Source organism: Sciurus vulgaris (genome assembly GCF_902686455.1).
Source record: "Sciurus vulgaris genome assembly, chromosome: 1".
Lineage (NCBI taxonomy): Eukaryota > Metazoa > Chordata > Mammalia > Rodentia > Sciuridae > Sciurus > Sciurus vulgaris.
The window spans coordinates 142,891,157-142,914,106 of NC_136461.1; the positions used below are offsets into that span (position 1 = coordinate 142,891,157).

Here is a 22,950-nt window from a genome sequence, read left to right on the forward strand (position 1 = left end):
AGTTTGGTTTATCCAAACCTCCAAATAGTGTAGGTTTTGCTGAAACGCAGTTATTCAATTAACAATGTATCTTTCTTCCCCATATTCTGCTCTGCTCTGCCCTGCCTTGTCTTGGTCTTCTTCCTCTAGCCATCATATTCTGAAAATGAAGAACCATCTCTACCAGCAGGTGGAGGTATGGAGCAACAATCCAAAAGTCCTGCTAAAGAAAATTATAAGCAGGAACACTTTTAATGTCAGTCACAAAAATCAATGGCACAGGTCCCTTGCAAAGGAAACCATCAAATGCACACACTATCCCCTGTTATCAGCTTCCATACGCAGGTTTATGAAAAGGCCACTATAATGGTAACAGTAATTTGGAATAATGCACATTTACAAACTTATGGTGGATATAAAAGTGCCCTGATTAATAAAGGACAGGATATGCAAATGAGATTTCACAAAAGAAGAAATGCAAAAAAAAAAAAGGAAGAAGAAACGCAAAAAAAAGGGAAGAAGAAATGAAAATAGTACAAACAACATTTCTGAAAGCACACACTCTCACTTACTGTAATTTACAAGAAACTCAGAGTACCACAGTACATTTACTAAAGTAACAAAATGTAAGATAATATATGACTGGACATAAAGGGGATATGATCATTCAGTGTGGTATTTAAAAGGATAGAGCCTTTTGAGAAAGCCAAATAAATGTTCTTACCTTTTGACCAAATCTTGTGATTCTATTATTTATATTTACTATTGTTGTTATTATTGTTATTATTATTATTATTTTGGGTACTGAGGATTGAACCCAGGGGCATCTAACCACTGAGTCCCGTCCTCAGCCCTTTCATGTATGTGTGTGTATGTATGTGCTTAAATTTTGAGACGGCCTCACTAAGTAGCTGTGGCTGGTTTTGAACTTGTGATCCTCCTTCCTCAGCTTCCAGAGCTTCTGGGATTACAGGCATTCACTACCACACCTGGCCCAACCTAGTGATTCTAAAGACCTTATCAAACAAATATGAAGTTATTAAGTTTTTCATACAACAAAACCTAAAAACACAAATTTCTATTCAACATTTGGTAAATGTGTTGCTGACAGATCAACCTGACATTCCTCCAATGATCATAGTAATGATCTATACATCTGCTCTGCAAAACAGTAGCTACTAGCTATATGTAGCTACTTAAATAAAACTGAACTAAAAATTTACTTCCTTAGCATACTAGCCAAATTTCAAGTGGCCACTACCTACATATGGCAGTGACTTTCATACTGGATAGTATAGCGAACATGCCCATCATCACAGTGGGTTCTATTGCATAGTGCTAATCTATGTAATACATACCTATATGAGCCATCCTCTCTCCTATTCCCTCCTGCATTTGACCAATTTTGTCTAGAAACATCTGCTTAACCTGAGGTCCTTAGCATAAGTCTCACACAAGGCAAACTCTGATTTATCCCTGAAATTTTGCTGTACCTACCTTGTAGTCTCATCATACCTTGGTAACACCAATACAATAATTACGCCACATATAATCCTACCTTTTTCCCCATCATAATCCTGCAAGCTTCTTGAAGAGGAAACCAATTTTATTCAAGGGACTTTGGGTCCAAGGGGAACATTCATAATTTATCCTATACTACAAACACTGCTAAAAACAGGAGTTTTTATGCATAAGGAAATTTTTATGTATAAGGAAGGTAAGGCATACAAATGAAAACCTGATTAGGAATGGTAGGGTCACAAAGAATTTTTTTTCTTAAACTACATATTCTTTACATTTTTTCACACTTAATAAAAGGAATCTCATAGGTATTTTGCAAATATATATTTTTGATATAGTTTCTTTAAAAAAATGCTGAATTCGAAATCAAATTTGCTTTATTATGGTATTAAAAGCACAATTTTACATGTTAAGTTCAAATATTTTGTTCAGTACTTTTTTAATGATATAGTTTAAAAGTTAAACCTCAAATGTCTAACCTAAATAAGATTTTGTTTTCAGTGCACAGAAAATCAGACTGAAATAATTCTCTAAGTGCAGTACTCTGGCATCCCTATCAATACATTAGCTCAACAACCACATTTCCTGAGCATCTATCTATGTGAAGCACCAGTGATGAACAAGACACCATTTCTGTCTTCACAATAGTTTTTTTTTTTCCAAGAACACACTTGGTTCTGAAAGACAAATGTGTATGAAATGAATTCAGCTATAACATTTCAGGGTTCATTTATTATCTTTACTAGTCAAACAATTTTAAAAACTCACAATAACCATTTGCAAAGGTAGTATACAACCTAACTGGAAAGAAAAAGTTAATGCCTCATTTACCTGGCATCCTTAGAAGAGTTAGTGTTCCACATAAATGAATTTTCCAGATAAATCAGGTATGTCCATTTAAGCACCAACACTTAAACTGTTTGGTATGAAAATTTCTTTATTTAAAATACAAATCTTTCAACCTTTAAAAACAGACTCTAGTAGGCAATACTGACTAATAACTATTAGTCAAATAATTATTATATCAATGCTTAGTGGCCGACACTCAAGCCCTAAACTAAATGTTCCCAGGGTATCTTTTTAAAACTTCACAGGCTTCAAAGAGTATTACTTATCATCCCTAGCTTTTGGTATGTCTGCTGTCACTTCCTCTGGTCTCAGTGCAAATGGCCTGTAGCTGCCTCTCATTCCACTTCAAATTTCCCACTTGGAAATATTTATCTAAATCTAAGAAACTTTGAGAGTATCTCCAATTCTATTTTGGTGGCCTGGAGTCTTTTCTGCTTTTTTCCTGGATCTATAGTCTGTAGGAACAAGTTCTAAACCAAATTTTGGATAAATAACTGTTCTACTTTGATGTCCTAATTTTTTTTTTCATATTTAAAATTGATGGTCAGTCAGAGGTAAGGTCACTCATTCAACAAATATAAGCACCTGCTATGAACTGAGCTTCAAAATTATGGCAAAAATAAAGAACTGGAAAGGATTGCTAGTTTTGAACCAATTTTAATATAAAAAATTAAAATTAAAATATTCTACTTAATGTATTAAAAATGATTTTAAGTCTCTTAAATAAAATTATAAAACTGCCTGAACACCTTATAATTTCTGTACCTATGGTTTAGGAACTAAATATTCAAGGGTAAAGAAAGCTTTTGAGTCAACCAAATACTTATTTTATAGAGTCCTAAATAAGATTCCAAGGTTTCTTAATCCCTTTTTTCTATTACAAATTCCTTTCCATCCTCAGAGAAGTCAATATCAACATAAAAAATTTTATTATTAAATAATATGCCAAGCCTTGATAATGATAAACATACATCTCAGCATCCTGGTAAGTTTGGTATCAGTGTTAATTTGGGAAATTTTCTGTCTAGGGTTTGATAAGTTCCTTTATACTTATTTTAGGATTTAGAAATTTTTAAAAGTTCCATTAGCAAAATATGATGTGTAAGCCTATAATATTTGCTTTATCTGCTACAGTCATATTTTTTTCATTCTATTACCCATTTAAATCCAAATCCAGGAACTAAATCAACATAGAGTTGAGCTTGAACTTGGTCTCTGTGGATTAATTAAGGCATCAGGTAACACCTCTGGCATTAGCCTCATTTTAAATCCCTTGGAATCTTCCCTCTCATTCATCTCCTCAGGGAACACAAAAATGTTACATGTATTTTATAATTTTATAAATGATCAGTGATTGCCTTTATTATTTAGTCATAATGGAAATGGGTCATATGCTTACTAATCTGAGGAAGTAAAATAATATTTAGAATTGCCTGCTAATCTGAGGAAGTAAAATAATAGTTAAATTTGAAAAAAGTTGCCACCATTACAGACCTTTAATTACTACTATTAAAATCCTTTTTCAGCAATGAATTAATATTTCTTCAACATTAATTCTGGAAGCTGAAAATGCTGTAAGCAATATTAAAAACGCAGGTCACAGATCTAACCTTCAAAATTAGTAATAATATTATTTGAAATGCCACTTCATATTTTAGTCATTTTTACAAGTCTACATGGATCTCATTAGCATATACCTTGTACTATGAAAGAAGTGTTTTAAATGAAAAAGAATTCATAAAAAATATAGGCTCTTGCTCTTTTACAAACAATTTAGGCAAAAATATAAATGATAAATATTTAGTGGACACTTATAAGCAAAATCTACAAAAGGTGCTGTCCGCACTAGCTGTAAAACAAAAAAAAAAAAAAAGAAAAAGAAAAATGCAGACCTTGCTCAAGATACTTTGAATATAACTGGAGTTATAAAATAGACTCCCATAGAAGAAAACATTAAGCAATAAATAAATATTGGGAAAATAAATATATTTAATTTAAAAAGTGACCATGAACACAGAACTAACTGCAGCAGGCAAACAAAGCATGTTCACATGCAAACAAAGCAAAATTCTTTTTGCCTCCCTAATCTAAATTTGGCAACCAAAATTAGGCAGAACTAAGGAGTTGCGCCAAGGGCATCACCAAAGAAAAAACACAAATTCTCAGGAGCAACTGGTATTGGACCATTCAAACAAAGTCTTCCTCTGAGTGCTCATCAATGAGTTTCTCTCCTAAAACCTTTATATCAAATTTAAAACAAAACTGATTCGTGGCTATCAACTTTGTAGACTTGCTTCCTCTGTCAACACTTTTAAGGCCCATTTGCAGAAACGAAGGAGTGGGGAGAAGAAGGCAACGGGGCACCTAGGCCTATTGTTCAGAGAACTGCAGGACCATCCGAGTACCACGGGGAGCGCCTTAACTGGGGCAGAACCCGGCACAGGTGTGTGTGCGGGGCGGGGGGATTGCTACGGGGGGACAGGTGTGTCACCCGGGGTGAACAGGTGTTCTTGGGATAGGGGCCGCAGCTAAGGGATAAGGGCCCAATTTTCAGTCCAAGACGTCGAGGAAGGAGAACAAAGTCATTCCAGAGTCTTAAACCTCTGGCACTGAGAGTGACTAGCCTGCGGAGGGTCGGAAGGTTCCCACCAGGGGTTTGAGGAGGCCAGAGAACAGAGGGTGGACAATCGCAAGGAAAGAAAGATAAGGCTCTCGAATCGAGGGGCCAGCCTAGAAATCCCCAAACAATGGACAAAGCTCGGGCTGAGTGAGCGGCTAAGGGCTAGAGGTGTCAAGAAGGTGAAGCCGGTGGGCGGAGGGAAACAAAAGCCAGAAGCCCCCAAGTGTGGGCCCGCAGCACGGCGGCGGCGGCGATTACCTGTGAGAGCTGCCGGGGATTGGGACAGCCGAAGAGCGCGGAGCTGGAGCTGAAGCTGATGGCTCCTCGGCGGCTGAGGACGTGCTGGGGGACCGGCCTGTCCAGGGGCAGCACCGGCAGCTGGTAACATACTTCCATTGAATACGCCCGCCCTGCCTCCGCGCGGCGCCCGCCCTGCCGCGGCCGCCGGCCCCTGCGCTGGGAGGGGGCCGCGGCTCAGGGCGCCGGGCCGAGGCGGGGGCAGGGCGGGCGCGCGCCGACCCCGGACCGGGAAGCCGCGCTCACACCTCCCTCAGCCCAGCCCTCCGCCCCGATCGCAGGCGGGAAGGAGCTGCGGCGACCGCAGCGCCGGTTACCAGGACCCGCGCGCGGGGCTGCAGGCTAGGGGGACTGGGTGCAAGCCGGAGCAGCACAAGCAAAGTCGAAGGGGAACGCCGCCCCAGAGCTCCTCCGCCAAGAGGTGCGGGTTCCCGACAGCCGAGCAACGATGGAGCTGAGCGGTGCAAGGAAGACGGCTGTAGCCAGCGGCCAGACCCAGGGCGCGCGGGCTCGGGACCAGGGACCAGCGACCAGCTCGGGCCGCAGCCGCCGCCGGAGCCCTGCCCCTCCCCTCCCCCGGAGCCTGACTTCACATTCACACTTTGCAGCCGCGGACCCTGCGCCAACCACGGCCGCCGCCACCGTGACGTCACGACGCCGCGCCGCAGGCCCAGCGCCCCGTGCTGCCGCCGCAGCGCCCAGGGAGACCAGCTAGCGGCCGAGGGTGCGAGCAGCCTTCGTCCAGTTCCGCACCCAGTGCTGGGTCCCGGACCACACTTCTCCTTCTTCCCCCACCCTTCTCATCCCGTCTCCCCGCAACCCAAGGCGCGTGCGCATGAGTCCCCGAGGTTTGGGGGCTTCCCCATCAGCTCTAAACTCTTGAGTTGGAGCGCACTGAGGGTATGGGGTGAGCTCAGCCAGCTCCAGAGGTGCCATTTCGGTGTAGCGACACCAGAAACCCAAAGCACGTGGCGCACTCGTAGCGCTCAACCCTGATCGCGAGGACACCGCCGGCTTTCCCTCCTTGAAAATTCCAGTTCTTGGGCTGCGTTCGGGACCTCTGCGGCAGTGACGTCAACGGACCTCGCGGGGCCCTATCCTCCCCGCTACGTCACTGCCAGTCCCTTGGCGGGGCCGGGTTCCAGCGTTCCCCTGACAGGTGAGGCCCTGGGACCGTCCGGGGTTGTGGGGCAGACAGGGGAACCAAGAACTCAACAATGAGAGGGGGTTAGGGGATGGGGTCCCTGAATGGGTGGAAAAAATTCGAGACTAAAAGAGAAGTGAGAGTATGCAATGAAAAAACAAAAAACAAAAAAGGATGATATTGAGAAGACAGAGGAAAAAAAGAGATGCATGACCTTCTAATCAAAAGTGTTTCTTTGTTAGCTCTTCCGATATTTTTAGAAAGCGGGAGAAGGTAAAGCGGTCTCTACCTTTTTGGTAAGCTGGATATGTAATTTGTATGTTGCTATTGTCACATTTCTCCCCAAGCTGTCAAAGCTTTTCAGCAGAAACTGTTGCTAATGCTTTCTATCCTCTGCTCCTTCAGAATGAACAAACTCTTCCCTGCTGGCAAAATTGTTGATTTGGCTAAGTTCTTAGGGTATCCAGTCTTTCAGTTATTTCACTCAGACTGACCATGAGTGAGGTGGCAAGCCTTGGAAACTACCGGATAGTCTCCAACTGATGATGAGATGGGGTACCTGGTGCATGTGATTGGATAAATGGGCGAAAGTCTATGAGATCTTTTATCATCTTCCATGGCATCTCTTTCTATCATTTAAACTTTATGCCTCCTTTGTATTCTTGTCTGCTATTCACTGTTAAAAGAAATATAACTCCCCACTGTGGTTTTGTGGATTTTGTCTTCACTGGGTGGTGAAGGAATAAGCTCCCCTTTAGCAACTCATCCAGCACATTTTTGAAACTCTAATTATTCCCATAACATCTGGAAGATATGTTGAACGTCTATGTGGTTGGGATTATGCTGAGCACTTTCACCTATGTTACTACATTTACTTCTAACAACCACCTCATAGGTAGTTATTAGTATCTAAATTGAAAGTAGGTCTATGGGAACAAACTTGCCCTACACCTGCTAGGTAAGTAGCAAGAAGTAACCTCAAGTAATGTTTGAATTCTCTGTATATCTAATTGCCCAGAAGATGATATTGGTGTGATATTAGTATGTGCCAAATAAAATAACTATGTCACATTTACTAGCATCTGAGACTCAGGATGATTAAGTTACTTAATAAGACTCAGAGCCCTAAGTGGGTAACGGTATATTTCCCTTCATCATAGTAGATGACTGTACCTAATGTGAACAGAGAACCATAAAAGTATTCTACATACAATGTTAACACAATAGCCACATAAGTTGGGTAATTTTATCCCAGTTCTACAGATGAGGAATTAGGTTCTAAGACTGTAAGTTAGTTAATTGCCCTACTGAACAACAGATTTGAGAGCCAGGCATTTTCTACTATACCATGCAGTATCTCAAGATAGAACTTAAATTGTTTCAGTGTTCTTTATTATATTGAGGAGTATATTAGTTACAGTTATTCAAAGAAACAAAACACATTGTGTGTGTGGAGAGAGATATTAAGGAATTGACTCATGATTGTGGGGCTTTGCAAGTCTGAAATCTATAGGGTGGAAATTCAAGTAACAGTTAATGTTACAGATGATTTTGGTATGAATCTGAAACCTGCAAGGCAGACCAACAAATTAAAAACTCAGGCAGAGTTTCTGTGTTGGAGTCTTGAAGAATTTCTGCTTTTCTGGAAACCTGAGTCTTTGCTCTCTTAAGGCTTCAACTGAGTGGTGAGGCACATCCTCTTTGAGGATAATCTGCTTAAAGTCAACAGATGGTACATGTTAATCACATCCACAAAATACCTTCACAACAACGTGTTGACAAGTGTTTGACCAAACTGGACATTATATCCTAGTCAAATTAATACATAAAATTAGCCATCACAGACAGCAAACTTGAAACTTAAATAATGGAAGATATCCCACTAACTAAAACAACAAAAGGATAAAGACTTAAGAATAAACTTAACAAAATATGCAAGATTTATGTAAAAGAAAATTTTATATGGGAAAAATATAAAGGTAGACTTGAATGTTTAGGAAGTATGTTATTCTTTGAATAGGAAGACTTAACCTACTAAAAAAATCAGTTCACCCTAAATTTATGTGTAGACATTTAACATGACCTCAGTACATAATCAAAAATTTTTTTCATCCAGATTAACTGATTATAAGATCATATGAAAAAAAGATGACACACGATTATCCAGGAAAATTACAGGGAACAAGGAAAAAAAAACAAAGTGAGTACCTCTCAGAGTTGGCCAACTGAAACCAGAACTGTAAAGGAAAGAGTTCTGGGAAATGTAGTTCCAATGCAGCAGAAATTGACAGTATAAAACCACCCCAGAACTGCTCTCATCTCCTTGACATCATATTATTCATAATTAATTTTCAAATAAAGCCTTCAACAAAATCATGCTTTAGCCCTTAAGATGTAACTTTCTCTCACACAACCAAATTCAGCTCACTTCTATCCCAAGAGGGGGATAAAGAATCTTCTTTGAGCAATTCCCATTCCTCTTCTTAGTGGATCACATTATCCCTTTGACATTCCAAAACATAAGTAGTAAGTTGTAAGGGTATCTGCTATTAACAGGCCAGGGATTAAACCCAAGGTCTTGTACATATTAAGCAAGCATCCTACCACTGAGCTATGTCTAAGCTACCTCTCAAGTCAGAAAAAAAAAAATGGTTAATATATATACAAATGCATCAGAAAATGCTCATAAGTACTTATATCTACAAATAGTAACATTGTCATGGCTACTATTTATAACTAGCTTCCTTCTCTTTAATTACCTGTTTCATATTCCCTTCACCTTTAGTAAACATCTCAGCTAGTAGTGTTTCCTTGCCTTTTGAATAGACCCAAACCTGCATTCCTGAAGGATCTGAGCTATTAGAGTTTCAACTTCTGTTGGATTGTGGTAGTTTTCCATTAAGTCACAACATAGACTCTGGTAATTGTAAGTACCAAGTAACATCTCCAAAGAATCTCCTGCGTTCCTTTCATAGTCCTCTCTTCTCCCACTGTGTAGCAGCTTAGTGTGAGCAATCATTCTGCTTGGAAGGGATCAGTCACTTCTTGGTGTGTTGACTAAATAGAAAGAGCTCAAAATAGTCAAGTGACTGTCTCATCTTTCAATTTAATTGAACTGTTGCTGGTATGCCCTTGTGGGAGAGTTGTTCTTTGGGAAAAAACAGAAAATTACAGAGATGGAAAGCAAAAATTTTGCATGTGCTTCACTAGAGTTAAAAGTAAAGATCTACTCCCAAGCCCACCCCTTGAATCCTCGACCATGGCAGTGTATTTGTTGCTACTTTAGTGAACTTTTGTGTCACTGTGACCAAAAGACTTTACAAGAACAAATTAGAGGAGAAAAGTTTATTTTGGCTCACAGTTTCAGAAGTTCATTTCATGGTTGGCAGTCTCCATAGCTCCGAATCTAAGGTGAGTCAGAACATCATGGCAAAAGGGCATAGCAGAGGAAAGCAGTTCAGAACATGACAGACAGGAAGCAGAACAAGCTCAGCTCCCCAGGGACAAAATATAAATCCCAAAGGCATACCTCCATTGACCTACTTCCTCCATTCACAACCTACCTGCCTACAGTTCCCACCTGGTTAATCCATATCAGTGGATTAATTCTTCTCATAACCTGATCATCCGAACATTCTCACATTGTCTCACAAGAGTTTGGGGGAGATACTTCATATCTCAACCACAACATTCCATCCCTAGCTCCCAAAAGCTCATACTTCTCTCACAATGCAAAATACATTTAGACCATTTTGAAGAGTCCCCATAGTCTTAACAGTTCCAGCACTGCCCCAAAAAAGCCCAAGTCCAAAATCTCCTCCGAGACTCAAGGCAAACTATTGACTGAGTGTGAAAATCAAAAGCAAGTTACATATATCTAATACATAATGGCACAGAGGAAGCATTTCTATTCCAAAAGGGAGAGATAGGGACATAGAAAGATGGGATGGGACCAAAACAATACAAATTCAGCTTGGGAAACAAATTCTGTAGCTCCATGTCCAGGCACATTGTATTGTGATGTTCTCTCCAAAGGGCTTATATATCTCTTCCCCTATGGCCTCGCTGGTTGCAGCTCACATGGCTTCTCTCTTGGTTATCTCTGCTTGATTCCCACAGCTTCCCTAGGCATACATTTCATGTTATTGGTATCTCTTAATTTCAGGGGCCTCCACTGCACCTCCAGCTTACTTCTCACATCTTCATGTGTCATCCTGTCGGGAGCAGCCTGCAGAGACTTCGGCCCTGCTACTCTTTGCCTGGCTTCCCAGGCCTTCCTTTGAAATTTCAGTGGACGCCTCCATGACTCCCTAACTCCAGCATCCTGCATTCCTGCAGAACCAGCACACTGTGGTTGATCTCAAGGTATGCCACCATCTCAGGCAGTAGCCAAGTCTCCTGGGACCATGACTGCAGCAGCCTCTGAATGCCTGGGTGGCTGAGCATAGCAAAACAACTTCCAAGGACCCTTGAACAAGCTGTGTGCTCCAGTGATCAGTTCTCAGAGGAATTTTTACTTTTACACTCTTGAGCCTGTGATGGGTATGGTCTTGCCAATTCCTGAGATGCCATCAAGCCATCTTTCCTAGTGTCTCTTTAGCAGGTAGTTAGCATATGTTTAGTGACTGTAATCTCTTAACAATCACACTTTTCTTGGCCCCAGCTTTATTTACACTTTTCTAGCTAACTTGCAAGTTTTTCAATTTTCAATTTTCAGAGTATAAATCTTTATACTCTGCTTTTTGTTCCTGTTTATCACTGCAAACTTGGCTAACGGCTACTAGCAATATCCATGCCACTCCTGAATGCTGTGCTATATTGAAATTTCCCCTGCCAGATTAATTAGTTCATCACCTTTAAATTGACTTTCTCACAGAAAGTCTCAGGACATAGGCAAAATATAGACAACTTCTTTGCCCAAATGTAACATGAGAGGCCTCTAGTCCAGTTTTTAATAGAGTCCTCCTTCTCCTCTGAAACCTCGAGCCCAGTCTACTAACCACAGTCCTGTGGGCATTCTGGCCTTCTGAACTCCTACCGGTATCATCCATTAAGCACTGCTTACAACATTCTAAAGTTTTTCTAGTTCTAAACATCTTACAACTCCTTCCACAAACCAGAGCCAAAGGTTTTGAACAGCAATGAATACAGGTTATTCACAGCAATGATCCCACTCCTGGGGTTAGCTTTTGGGTCACTGTGACCAAAAGAGAAGAACAACCTTGAGGAAGAAAAATTTATACTGACTCAAAGTTTTAGAGGTTCAGTTCATGACTGACAGACTCCATAGCTCTGGACCCAAGATGAGGCAGAACATTATGGCAGAAGGGCAGAGCAGAAGAAAGCAGTTCAGAACATAACAGACCGGAAGCAGAGAGTAAGTTCAGCTCCCAGGGACAAAATATAAGCCCCAAAGGCATACCTTCATTGACCTACTTCCTCCAGTCACACCCTACCTGTCTACAGTTACCACCTGATTAATGCATACCACTGAATGAATCCACTGGCTAAGTTACACCTCTCAAAATCTGATCATTTCATCAGTGAAAATTCTTGCATTGTCTCACACTTGAATTTTTGGGAGATTCCTCTTAGCTAAACAATAATGTCACTGATTTAGAATATATACCAAACCCTGGAAAAAATTATCTAACCTTACAAGGTGTTGCCAACAAACCAGATGGCATGATTATTGAGTCTTCGAAGCCCATTTCAATGCTGTAACATGGATGAACCTTGAACACAAACTAGGTTAAAAAAAAAAAAAAAAAGGGGGCACCTTATAAAATTTGATTTATAATGAAATATCCAGCCCAGGCAAACCACAGAAATAGAAAACCAGTTACTACTGGTTTAATAGCCATGGGGTTTCATTTGGGGATGATGGGAAAGTTCTGGAACCAGATAGTGGTAATGGTTTCACAACATCGTTAATATACTTAATGACACTGAATTGTATACTTCATGATCAAAATGGTAAACTTTATGTGATTTGTATTTTACCATAATTAAAAGGTTATTCTGTTATCACATCAGATAAGCTACTTCAGGGTAATGGGCAGCATAACATTAGTGGATTCTTTTTTTTTTTCCACTTTTTTTTAATTAAAAATCATAAATTTACATAGGGCAATATTGTTTGATTCATTCTGTTATTTTTTCCCTTCCCCCCCACCCCCTCAACCCTCTTTACCCTCTATACAGTCCTTCCTTCCTCCATTCTTACCACCCTCCTTATCCCTAACCCTAAACCTAACCCTAACCCTAACGCTAACCCCTCCTACCCCCCATTATATGTCCTCATAACATTAGTGGATTCTTATGAGCTGGAACCTATTACTTATTTACAGTAAAAAAATATTTTTTTTTCTGGGTTTACATAAATGCTGTGTAGAATAGCATGATGGTGACTGAAGTGTTTTATAAGTCCATATGGTTTTCAGAGAAGCATTTTAGACAAGAAAGGAAATTGATTTCCAGGCGTATCTAGTGAGAAAACTGGGGCTGGATATGAGTGGCCAAATGTAATGTGTCTGATGACTGATGGATGCCTCCAAGGAACAGTGATTTAATTTTTGGTCTCTGCTGTTGGCAAGTTAGGCACTCAGTGATAGCTGTAGCCAGATTGACCTTTTCTGAGTGAAAATTCATCTACTAAGCTCATTCAAATCTTCTTTCTGTCACTGCCACTTTCTTCATGAATATATTAGGCATGGATAAGAATAGATTGGGAGAGGCTGACTGACATTCATAGAGGCGATCATTTTACCCACTTGATTTGAATGATTACCCTCTAATGAGGTTCTTGTTTAGTGAGTATTCACATGAAATACATATCTTCACAGTAGGTGTCCATTCAGTTTATACCCAGATTTTGTGACCGATTTTCTGATTATGTTCTTTCCAAGTTCCAGATCATTCATCCAAACAGGTACCACTCATCAGTCAGTATAGATTCATACATATATCTTTCTGTTCAGACAGAAAGAAAATAAGAAAAACTGCTCCAAGTTCAGCCCACTGATAGTATTTCCCTTTATTATCTTCAGGACCACTATAGAGAAGGACCATACTGCTACAGCTATCTACTTTCTGCACCATAAAATGCAGAACTATCTGCAGTTTAGTCCCAGATATTTTTCTCAACACGTCAGGGGACTGTTGGCTTAGATCTGAGTTGAGAGGTAGGAAGCAATGTAGTCCTGGAGATCCTGGGTGTTTAGGCCACTTGTTCACACAGTTTACTTTTGCCTTCAGAGACATGTTAGAGCTTAATCTCAAATATATCACATCCTTTTATGATGGAGTGCTTCTTGGTATGGCCAAACTTAAGATTCGCTGGGTCATAATGTATCTAGTATACTATGGGCATCTCAGGTTGCAGGGTAATTTGTGTTCAAGCATTTGGTTTCTATTAGAGCCCAGAGTAAGATGGAACAATTTCTCAAAGGACAGAAGTTGTATATAGACAATAGCATAGTTTTGCTCCCAAATCCTTAAAGCCTTAACAAATTCACTTATAGGGGCTTATCAAAGTTTTAATCTAATATCCCTAAACTATCGTAAACATTTCAGCACTGTATCTACTGAGTCGTATGGTCCAAATGACTGAGAAGTTTACATGGCAGCATGAATTCTTTACATAGCCTTGTCAGATTCTGAGCCCAACTCAGCCTTTAATTTTTTATTGTGACAAAAATATATCTAACATAAAATTTACATTTTAACCATTTTTAATTGTAGTAGTCAGTGGCATTAAGTACATTTACATTGGAGAGCCATCATCACTATCCATTTCCAGAGCATTTCCCTTCCCATTTCCTTTTCCACATATTCTGTAGATATTTTCATTATGTTTACCATGGGAATTGCATACATCACCCTAAACTTTTAACCATCTGTTTTAAATTAATGCCAACTTAACGACACTCACATATAAAAACTTCTTTTTTACAGCTCTTCCCACCCTACTTTATGTCACCAATGTCACAAATTAGGTATTGTGTGCCCATTGACATATTAACATGTCTCTTAAATCCTATACAACATGAAAAACAGAGTTGCAAACAAAATTATACTGTTTTTTATATTTTCCCATGTATTTACCCTTACCAGAAACCTTCAAATATTCATATGGCTTCAAGTTACTGTCTAGAATCTTTTCATTTCAACTTGAAGAACTCCCTTTACCTTTTCTTATAAGATAAGCGTAGTGATAATGAACTGCTTAAGCTTTCATTTGTCTGGGAATGTTTTAATATCCTCTTCATTTTTGAAGAACAGTTTTGACAGATATAGAATTCTTGGTTGATAGCTTTGGTTTTTGTTTTTCTGTTAGCACATTATGTATAAAATCCCACTGCCTTCTGGTTTCAAGTTTTCTTCTCAGAAACTGACTGAAGATGTCATTGACAACCCCCTATATATTATGACTTGCTTTTCTCTCGTTGCTTTCAAAATCCTTTGTCTTTTTCTTTCAACAATTTGATCATAATACCATGGTGCAGATCTCTTTGGATTTATCATACTTGGAATTGCTTGATCTTGAATTTGTAGAGTTGTGATTTCTGCAAACTTAGGGAGTTTCCTGCTATTATTTGTTCAACTAATCTCTCTTTCTTTCACTTCTACCATAAATCCTATAATGCTTGTATTGATCTGCTTGATAGTGTCATGTAAGTTCCTTAGATTCTTTTCACTTTATTCTTTTTTCTTCTTGTTCCTCAGACTTGATAATTTCAAATGTCCTGTATTCAAGTTCCTTGATTCTTTCTTCTGCCTATTCAAGTGTGTTGAAAGCCTGTGAATTTTTCAATTTAGTTGTTGTATTTTTCAGTTCTAGAATTTCAATTTTGTTTAGACATTAGTTCTTTGTCCATGGTTCCCTTTAGTTCTTTAAGCATATTTAAGATGGTTGTTTTGAAGTCTTTGTCTAGCAAGTCTGACGTCTACAATTCTTCAGGGACATTTTCTGCCACTTTATTCTCTTCCTTTGAAAAGGCATCGTTTTCCTTTTTTTTTTTTTTTTTTAATATGGGTTTCCCCCCACCCCCAATCTCTTTTGGGTTTTTTTTGCTGAAAATTGGGCATTTGAGAAAACAATTACCTTTCCCAGTCATTGCAGACTAGCCAGGGATAGTTTTCACTAATTAGCTTCGTCTTTGCTCTAAGTTTTTGGATCAGGCCAAGGAGAGAGGTCTTCTAAGGTCTTTTCTGGACATGCGTCTTGCCACGGCATGTTCGTAACTCCTTTTTTTAATTCCTGGGGATATGACTGCTTTTTAAGTGTCATTATTTCCAAATAAGTTTCTCCTTGGAGCCTTTAATGGTCCTTACCCATAATCTCTTACTAGTCTGAGAACCAGTCTCCCTGCAACTTTCCCAAGCAGCACCTATTACTTCTCCCTGCTTGAGATCCAAGCTGGGAGAAAAGAACTTCAGTCTTACCCTAGCAGGTTGGAACATTGAAAATGAAGTCTGCTTTGCTCTGTCTGCAGTTGTTTTATTATATTTTTGTACTGTCTTTGGCCTTATTATGAGGGCAATATTTGCTTCATAAAATGAGTTGGGATGTTTTTCGTACCCTTCTGTTTTCCTAAAGAGTTTGTATACGGGTGGCATTATTTCTTCCATAAATATATGACAGGATTTACCAGTGAAACTATCTGGACCTGGACTTTTATTGTGGGAAGATAGTAAATGACTAATTTACTAATTCACTTTCTTTACCAGATAAATCTTAAATGAACAAAGCTCTATTCATCTCAGAAGAGTAGTCTCCAAAGTATATCCACAAAATGTTGAAGTGGTGACATTGTATTTTTTCCTTTTTTAAAAAACGTCATCTTAATTCTACTTGCAAAAATTTAAAAGATAAACATATCATTTTTAACAAAAAGTTATTTTCTAAATATAAGCTGTGAGTAAAAGAATGCTTATAATGTTATGATGAACATTTGTCGAAATTAAAAAGGCAACTGAAGGGGAATTTATCCTGAGAGTTGGTCTCAAGAGAGTGTTTAGTAGCCCAACACTAATCAACAAGCACTTCCATGAAGGTACGTTAGTGAATAATCAATCCAAGGACTTCTGGCCCCAAACAGCAGGTTGTATGCATGTACTAATCTCTGTTTCCTGTCCAAACTCTATTAGCTGACACTGAAAGGTGAAAATAAAACAAACCCTGAAGGATAAAGAGAAGGGAAAAAAAAATTCCTTCCTTTGTTATTTGGGAAATTCCTAATAAGAAATTCATTTTTTGGAAATGAAGGTGAATAGATAAATAATATGTGTGTTAATGAAACAGAAAGCTAAAATCGAAGCTTAAAAGTGGAGAAGGCTACATTTAACCAAGACTTGCTACAGAGACCCAGAAAAATCTCAGAAATAGAGGCCCCACCAGTCTTGGAAGAGCAGGGATACAAGTGGGCTTAAAAAATACAAATATCAGTTGAAGCTATTAGCACACACAGATCTCCTCCCTGACCCCAAATAGACAGGTAACTTGCTCTTCTTCATATGAGCTGAAGATTGACTGAATTCACCAGACTCAGGACTTGGGTTCTCCAAGAATAGCTGAGGGTGAAGTTAGAGCATCATATGAAAAGAGGTGGTAAGAGTCAGCATTCTTTCTGACAGCCAAGTTTATATCCTTCAGGCAAGAGCTGGAAGGTTCTTTCAGAAAAGTGTACCTTTGCAAGACAGAAATTTTTCAGTTGGTAGTCTTCCATCCAAATGAGTGGGACCACACATAATTCTAAAGTAAACTCTATCCTGGCACATGGAGCTTGTAAATAACATAGATTACATATGAAAGAATTTGAAAAACAAATTCATAACATAAGAAATGATAGAAATGAACAGAGAGAGCAAAAAGTCCTAAACTAGAAGCATCAAAATAGCAGACATTAAATTATACTACATCACTAGAGTAACAAAACCAACATGGTACTGGCACCAAAACAGACGTGAAGACCCATGGAATAGAACAGAAAACACAGAGACAAATCCACATAAATATAGTTATCTGATTGTTATGGTTTAGATGGTAGGTGTCCCCCAAAAGCTCATGTGTGAGACAATGCAAGAAGGTTTAGAGGTGAAATGGTTGGGTCACAAAAGCCTTAACCCAATCATTGATTTAATCCTCCTGATAGGAATTGACTAAGTGGTTAGTTACTGTTGGCAGGTAGGGTATGGCTAGAGGACGTAGGTCATTGGGGATGTGCTTTTGGGGTTTATATTTTGTGCTTGTTGAGCAGAACTCACTCTCTCTGCTTCCTGGCAGCATGTCCCCAGTTTCTTTCCTCTATCACACTCTTCTGCCATGATGTCCTGCCTCACTTTGAGCCCCAGGGTATGGAACCAGCTGTCTATGGACTGAGATCTCTAAAACCATGAGTCCCCAAATAAACTTTTTCTCCTCTAAAATTGTTCATCAGGTCTTTCAGTCACAGCAGTGGAAAAGCTGACTAAAACACTGATGCTAGACAAAGGTGCCAAAAATAGACATAGGAGAAAAGATAGCCTATTTGACAAATGGTACTGGGAAAACTGGATATTGATATATACAGAATAAAACTGGGCCCCTATCTCACCCTGCCCAAAAGTCAACTTAAAGTGGATCAAAGATCTAAGAATTAGACCAGAAACTCTGCAACTGCTAGAAGAAAACGTACCCAACACTTTGACATGTTGGCACAGGAACCAACTTCCTTAATAGGACCGTAAAGTTCAAGAAAGTAAACCAAAAATCAATAAGTGGGATGGCATCAATTAAAACTCTTCTGCACAGCAAAGGAAACAAAAGTATGAAGTGAGAGCCTACAGAATGGGAAAAAAATCATTGCCACCTGCTCCTCAGAGTAAGGCATTATGTCCAGAATATATAAAGAACTCAAAAAACTTAACACCAAAAAATCCCCAAAGAAGTGGGCAAAGGAACTAGATAGACACTTCTTCAAAAAAGAAATACAAATGACCAAAAAATATGTGAAAAATATTCAGTATCTCTAGAAATTAGGAAAATGAAAAATCAAAGGCATTTTGAGATTTCATCTGACTCCAATCAGAATGACAATTAGCAAGAATACAATAATAATAAGTGTTTGTCAAGGTTATACGCTTATACAACCACTCTGGAAAGCAGTATGGAGATTCTCAAAAACTAGGAATGGAACCAACATATGACCCAGCTATCCTACTCCTCAGTATATATCAAAAGATCTAAAATCAGCATACTATAGTATACAGCCACATGAGTCTTTATAGCACCACAATTCACAATAGCCAAGCTATGGAAACAACCTAGCTGCCCTCCAACAGATAATGGATTAAGAAAATATGGTGTATATATAGTATATATATATATATATATATATATATATATATATATATATATTACACACAATAAGTATTACTCAGCCATAAAGAAGAATGAAAATTATGTCATTTTTTAGTAAATGGATGGAACTGTAGACTATCATGCTAGTGAAATAAGCAAGATCCAGAAAGTCAAAGGTTCAAATGTTTTCTTCTGTTTACGTGGAAGCTAGTCTGAAAAGGAAAAAAATAGAAAAAATGGGTGAGGAATTCCATAAAAATAGATGAAGATTAGTGGAGTAGAGAAAGGTATTGAGGTGGAGAAAGGAGGGACAGGATAAACAAAGTTGAAGTAATCTGATCTAACTTCTTATGTGCATAATGAATATACTACAGTGATTCTCATCATTATGTGTATCCACAAGACACTAATTAAAAAAATAAAACCTGTACATAAATAGCAGAAAGGAAGATCAATAGAGTAGAGGAAAAGGAGGGGGAAGGAGGGGACAGCAACAGGAAGTATCATGGAATTGAATTAGAGCAAATTATAATACATGCATTTATAATTATGTCAAAATGATCCTAATGTATCACAAATATGAACTAATTAAAAAATGGGGGGGAAGAAATGAATAAACAATATAGAAAACTTTCAAACAAACAAAAAACAGTATCTTAGGTGAAAAATTTAAGAATATAAAATGGGATGATACTTTCTTTAAAAGCAAAATAGTTCTTTTAAATTTATAATAACAAACATTTAATAATGGGTTAGAAAATGGAATCATCATCCCAAAAGTGAAATGAAAATTAAAGCATACAAATAATATAAACTGGCATTAAAATTAGAACCCCAATCCAACAGGTTCAGCATTCAAGTAGGGAATGGTTTCAGAAAGAGAGATCAAGAAAATCCTGGAAGGAAACAATTCAAGAAAATTTAACAAGACTGAAGAGCACACATTTTAAGATGGAGACAGCCAAAGTTTGTGGCCTAAAATAATGGACAGGGAAAGATCTACACCATGGTGATAATTGTGCAGCTTCAGACTAAGAGGACAAAAAAATCTCCCAGGAAGATTTTAGAAATAAAAAACAGACCACAAACAGAAGATCGAAGATCAGAATGGCAAAGCATCCTCAACATAGCAAACTAGGTAGCTAGAGGAGACAATGAGATGAAAGCTTTGAAACGTCTGATAGGTACTATGGCTTGCCCCAGTTAAGAACTCCTGTAACCTCGGCCACACTATCAAGTTGAGAAAGCAGAGGAGAGATGACTTTTCAGACCATTTGAAGAAACTCAAGTATTTAGCTTCCCATTGGTACCTTTTCTCAGAAGTTATTATAGGTGTTACTGTAGAAAGATGATGGGAAGATAGAAAGGAATATGTTAGAATCAAAGGTTGACAAACAGAAACTTCCAGGTGGGACAAAGGAAAGGGAGTCCCCACAGATCTTACAGTTCCTGGTTCAGAGCTACAGAGAGACTAGATAGCAGGCCGGCCACATCTTAGCAGTAGGCGGATGATGATCTCTCGAGTAGAAATGAAACCAAGACGATGACCTGAGGTGGCACCAACAGTGAAAGAAGGCTCTGGCAGAGAAGGTTCTGGCAGAGAATTTGAGAATAAAATTTATTATTCCTATATAGAAAAGTAAGTCCAAAATTTGATTACATACACTTAGAAAAAAAGTTATAAAGAAATGCAGTAATCATATATCACATGGTCATTCTATAAAAGTTACTTTTCACAATAAAATAATCACTGAATATTGATTAACAAAAATAGTGTTACAGCGTAACTTCATTTTAAGGAGAAATAAGAGGATGAAAAGTGTGGGTGTTTATTGGGTGTTATTAGCTACATATTTTTATCTTCTACAGTAGACTATTAACGATAATATAAAAATTGAGATCTAATTTAATAAAGCAGAGCTATTTACTTTTAAGGAAAAAAAACTAAAGCAGTGGACATTCTTGCCTTAGCCAGAGCAAAAAAAGGTAGAGTAGCAGAATGGGACAGGAAGCTACTGAGTTGATTCCAACACAGAACTGTTGATATTTTAAAAGCTGCATGTATGTATTATTACTTCATCCAAAGAATGAAAACAATCATTGTGTGTTGCATGATTCTCTCCAAAGATATGTTGAAGTCCTGCTTCTAGTACCTATGACCTAATGTAGAAACAGGATTTTTGCAGATTATAGTCAATATAAGGTTACCTGGGATCCACAGTAGTCTCTACATTCAAGAACTGGCATCCTTACAAGAAGAGGAAGATTTAAAAGGCACACATTAGAATGGAAGAAGACCATATGAAGACAGAGACAGACTGTATGTTACTGTACAAGCCAAGAAATACCAACGACTGCCAGAAAACCACCACAAATCTGGGAAAAGGGCATGAAATAGATTCTCTTTTAAAGCATTCAAAGAGAGCATGACCATGTTGACACTTCAGTTTTGGATTCTAGCCTCCAGAACTGTAAGAGGAAAAGTACCATTGTTTCAAGATACCCGAGTTTATAGCCAATTGTCCTAGCAGCCCTAGGAAAACTAATGCAGTCATGTTTACTCCAATTCTCTGAGTCAAAGCAAATGTTTCAAGGATGGTCATTCTTCTAAATTCATTTCTACACTTGAGGTTAAAAAGTTATAACATCAAAACAATAACAACGAGTCAAGTTTGGTGTGTTTTAGGGCATAGTATAAAACCCATCTGTCCAATTAAGGGAATGTGGGAGGACTGGCAAATGTGGAATCACAAATTTTAGTTTATGGCTATAAATATTGAAATGATGCTTGTCTTATGTTACTTTCTGTTTTAAAACACTATTCTCTCCTGCTATCTCTGAACAAGAACAATGAAGACCAAAGGACCCTTTCCTTCATTTCCTGTGCATAACAATATAAAATGTTAAACGGAATGAACCTTATTTAGAACTACAAAACCTTTTACAATGCACATGAAAATCTATTACTAAAATTTTTTTTCTCACTAACAAATATATCTGAACATGGTAACTATCTTTTTTATGAAAAATAGTAACATTTAAAGAAAGCATTTGTGTTATTTTCATTTCTTACAACTTTGATTTCAGATCTGCTTAACATATTTCAAATAATGAAATATTAAGATCTTAAGGCAGTTGGTTATAGACTGTTATGGATTGAATTGTGTCTGTCCCCCTTCTCTTCCCAAAAATATATATGTTGAATTCTAACCCTTAGTACCTCAGAATGAGACCTTATTTGGAAATAGCGTTGTTCATAAATTTAGTTAGATAAAGTGGTATGGAATTAGTATGGACCTCAATACCAATACATTATGACTGATGTCCTTAGAAGAAGATAGAGATGTGGTGGCATTGAGAGGGAGAATACCATGTGGAGATGGAAGTAGAAATTGTATTTATGCATCTACAAGCCAAGTAACATCAAGTGTTGTCAGCCATAGCCAGAAGCTAAGAGAGAGAGTTGGAACAGATTCTCTGTCAGAGCAAAGAACCAACCCTTTTGAAACCTCTATTTTGGACTTCTGACTCCAGAACGGCAAGAGAATAAATTTCTATTGTTTTAGGCCACCCATTTTGTGGTCTTTAGTTTCATAAGTCCTGGAAACCTAATATACAAGGTTTTACTCAAAATTATAATACCAAGGGGAGGGGAGGAAGTATTTAAAAAAATTTTTTTCAATTCCAGTATTTTCTATTCTTTTGTTTCTTCACCAAATATTTGCTGAGTAACTGTTCTGTTAGACATTTTACCAGGCACCAGGGATAAAATAAGACTAAGAAAGGTCCCTAGTGCCCTAATGAAGTTAAAATTCTAATGGAGAGAGGTGGAACTAAATAAATGCATAACATAACAACATAACAGAAGCTAGTATCATTTTGGAGGTTTCAACCATGGCTGGTTGGCCAAAAGCTGGTGGGAAAGCACCAGGCACATCATGGTGGGAGCATGTGGCCAAGGAAGCTTCTTTGGTCTAGAAGTGAAAGAGAGGAAAAGGGTGGTGTAGGATTTCAAAATTCTCCTTTCAGAGCACATTTCCTTCAACTAGGCTCCACCTCCTAAATGTTCCACCATCTTCCCTGAACACTATGACTGGGGACCAAACCTTCAATACAGGGCCTTTGAGGAACACTTATCCAAACCATAACACGTGCTAAAAAGAAAAATAAAACAGGGAAGTATGTTAGAATACAGAT

The 22,950-nt window shown here is 38.4% G+C and overlaps 2 protein-coding genes across 2 annotated transcripts in view; one reads left to right on the top strand and one right to left on the bottom strand.

Moving 5' to 3' along the window:
- Positions 1-5,625, bottom strand: part of PDE7A (phosphodiesterase 7A) — a 102,302-nt gene extending 96,677 nt beyond the window's left edge. The window contains exons 1-2 of the mRNA XM_079103038.1: positions 5,492-5,625; positions 5,228-5,381 (exon numbers count right to left, since the gene is read on the bottom strand). Of these exons, the coding sequence (XP_078959164.1) occupies positions 5,228-5,365 (138 nt within the window). The 5' untranslated portion in view covers positions 5,366-5,381; positions 5,492-5,625. The remainder of the gene's footprint in view (positions 1-5,227; positions 5,382-5,491) is intronic.
- A 661-nt stretch (positions 5,626-6,286) lies between these two features.
- The window catches only part of DNAJC5B (DnaJ heat shock protein family (Hsp40) member C5 beta), a 220,354-nt gene continuing 203,690 nt past the window's right edge, over positions 6,287-22,950 (top strand). Inside the window, exons 1-2 of the mRNA XM_079105389.1 lie at positions 6,287-6,425; positions 10,576-10,775. The gene's annotated coding sequence lies outside the window, so the exon portion shown is untranslated. The remainder of the gene's footprint in view (positions 6,426-10,575; positions 10,776-22,950) is intronic.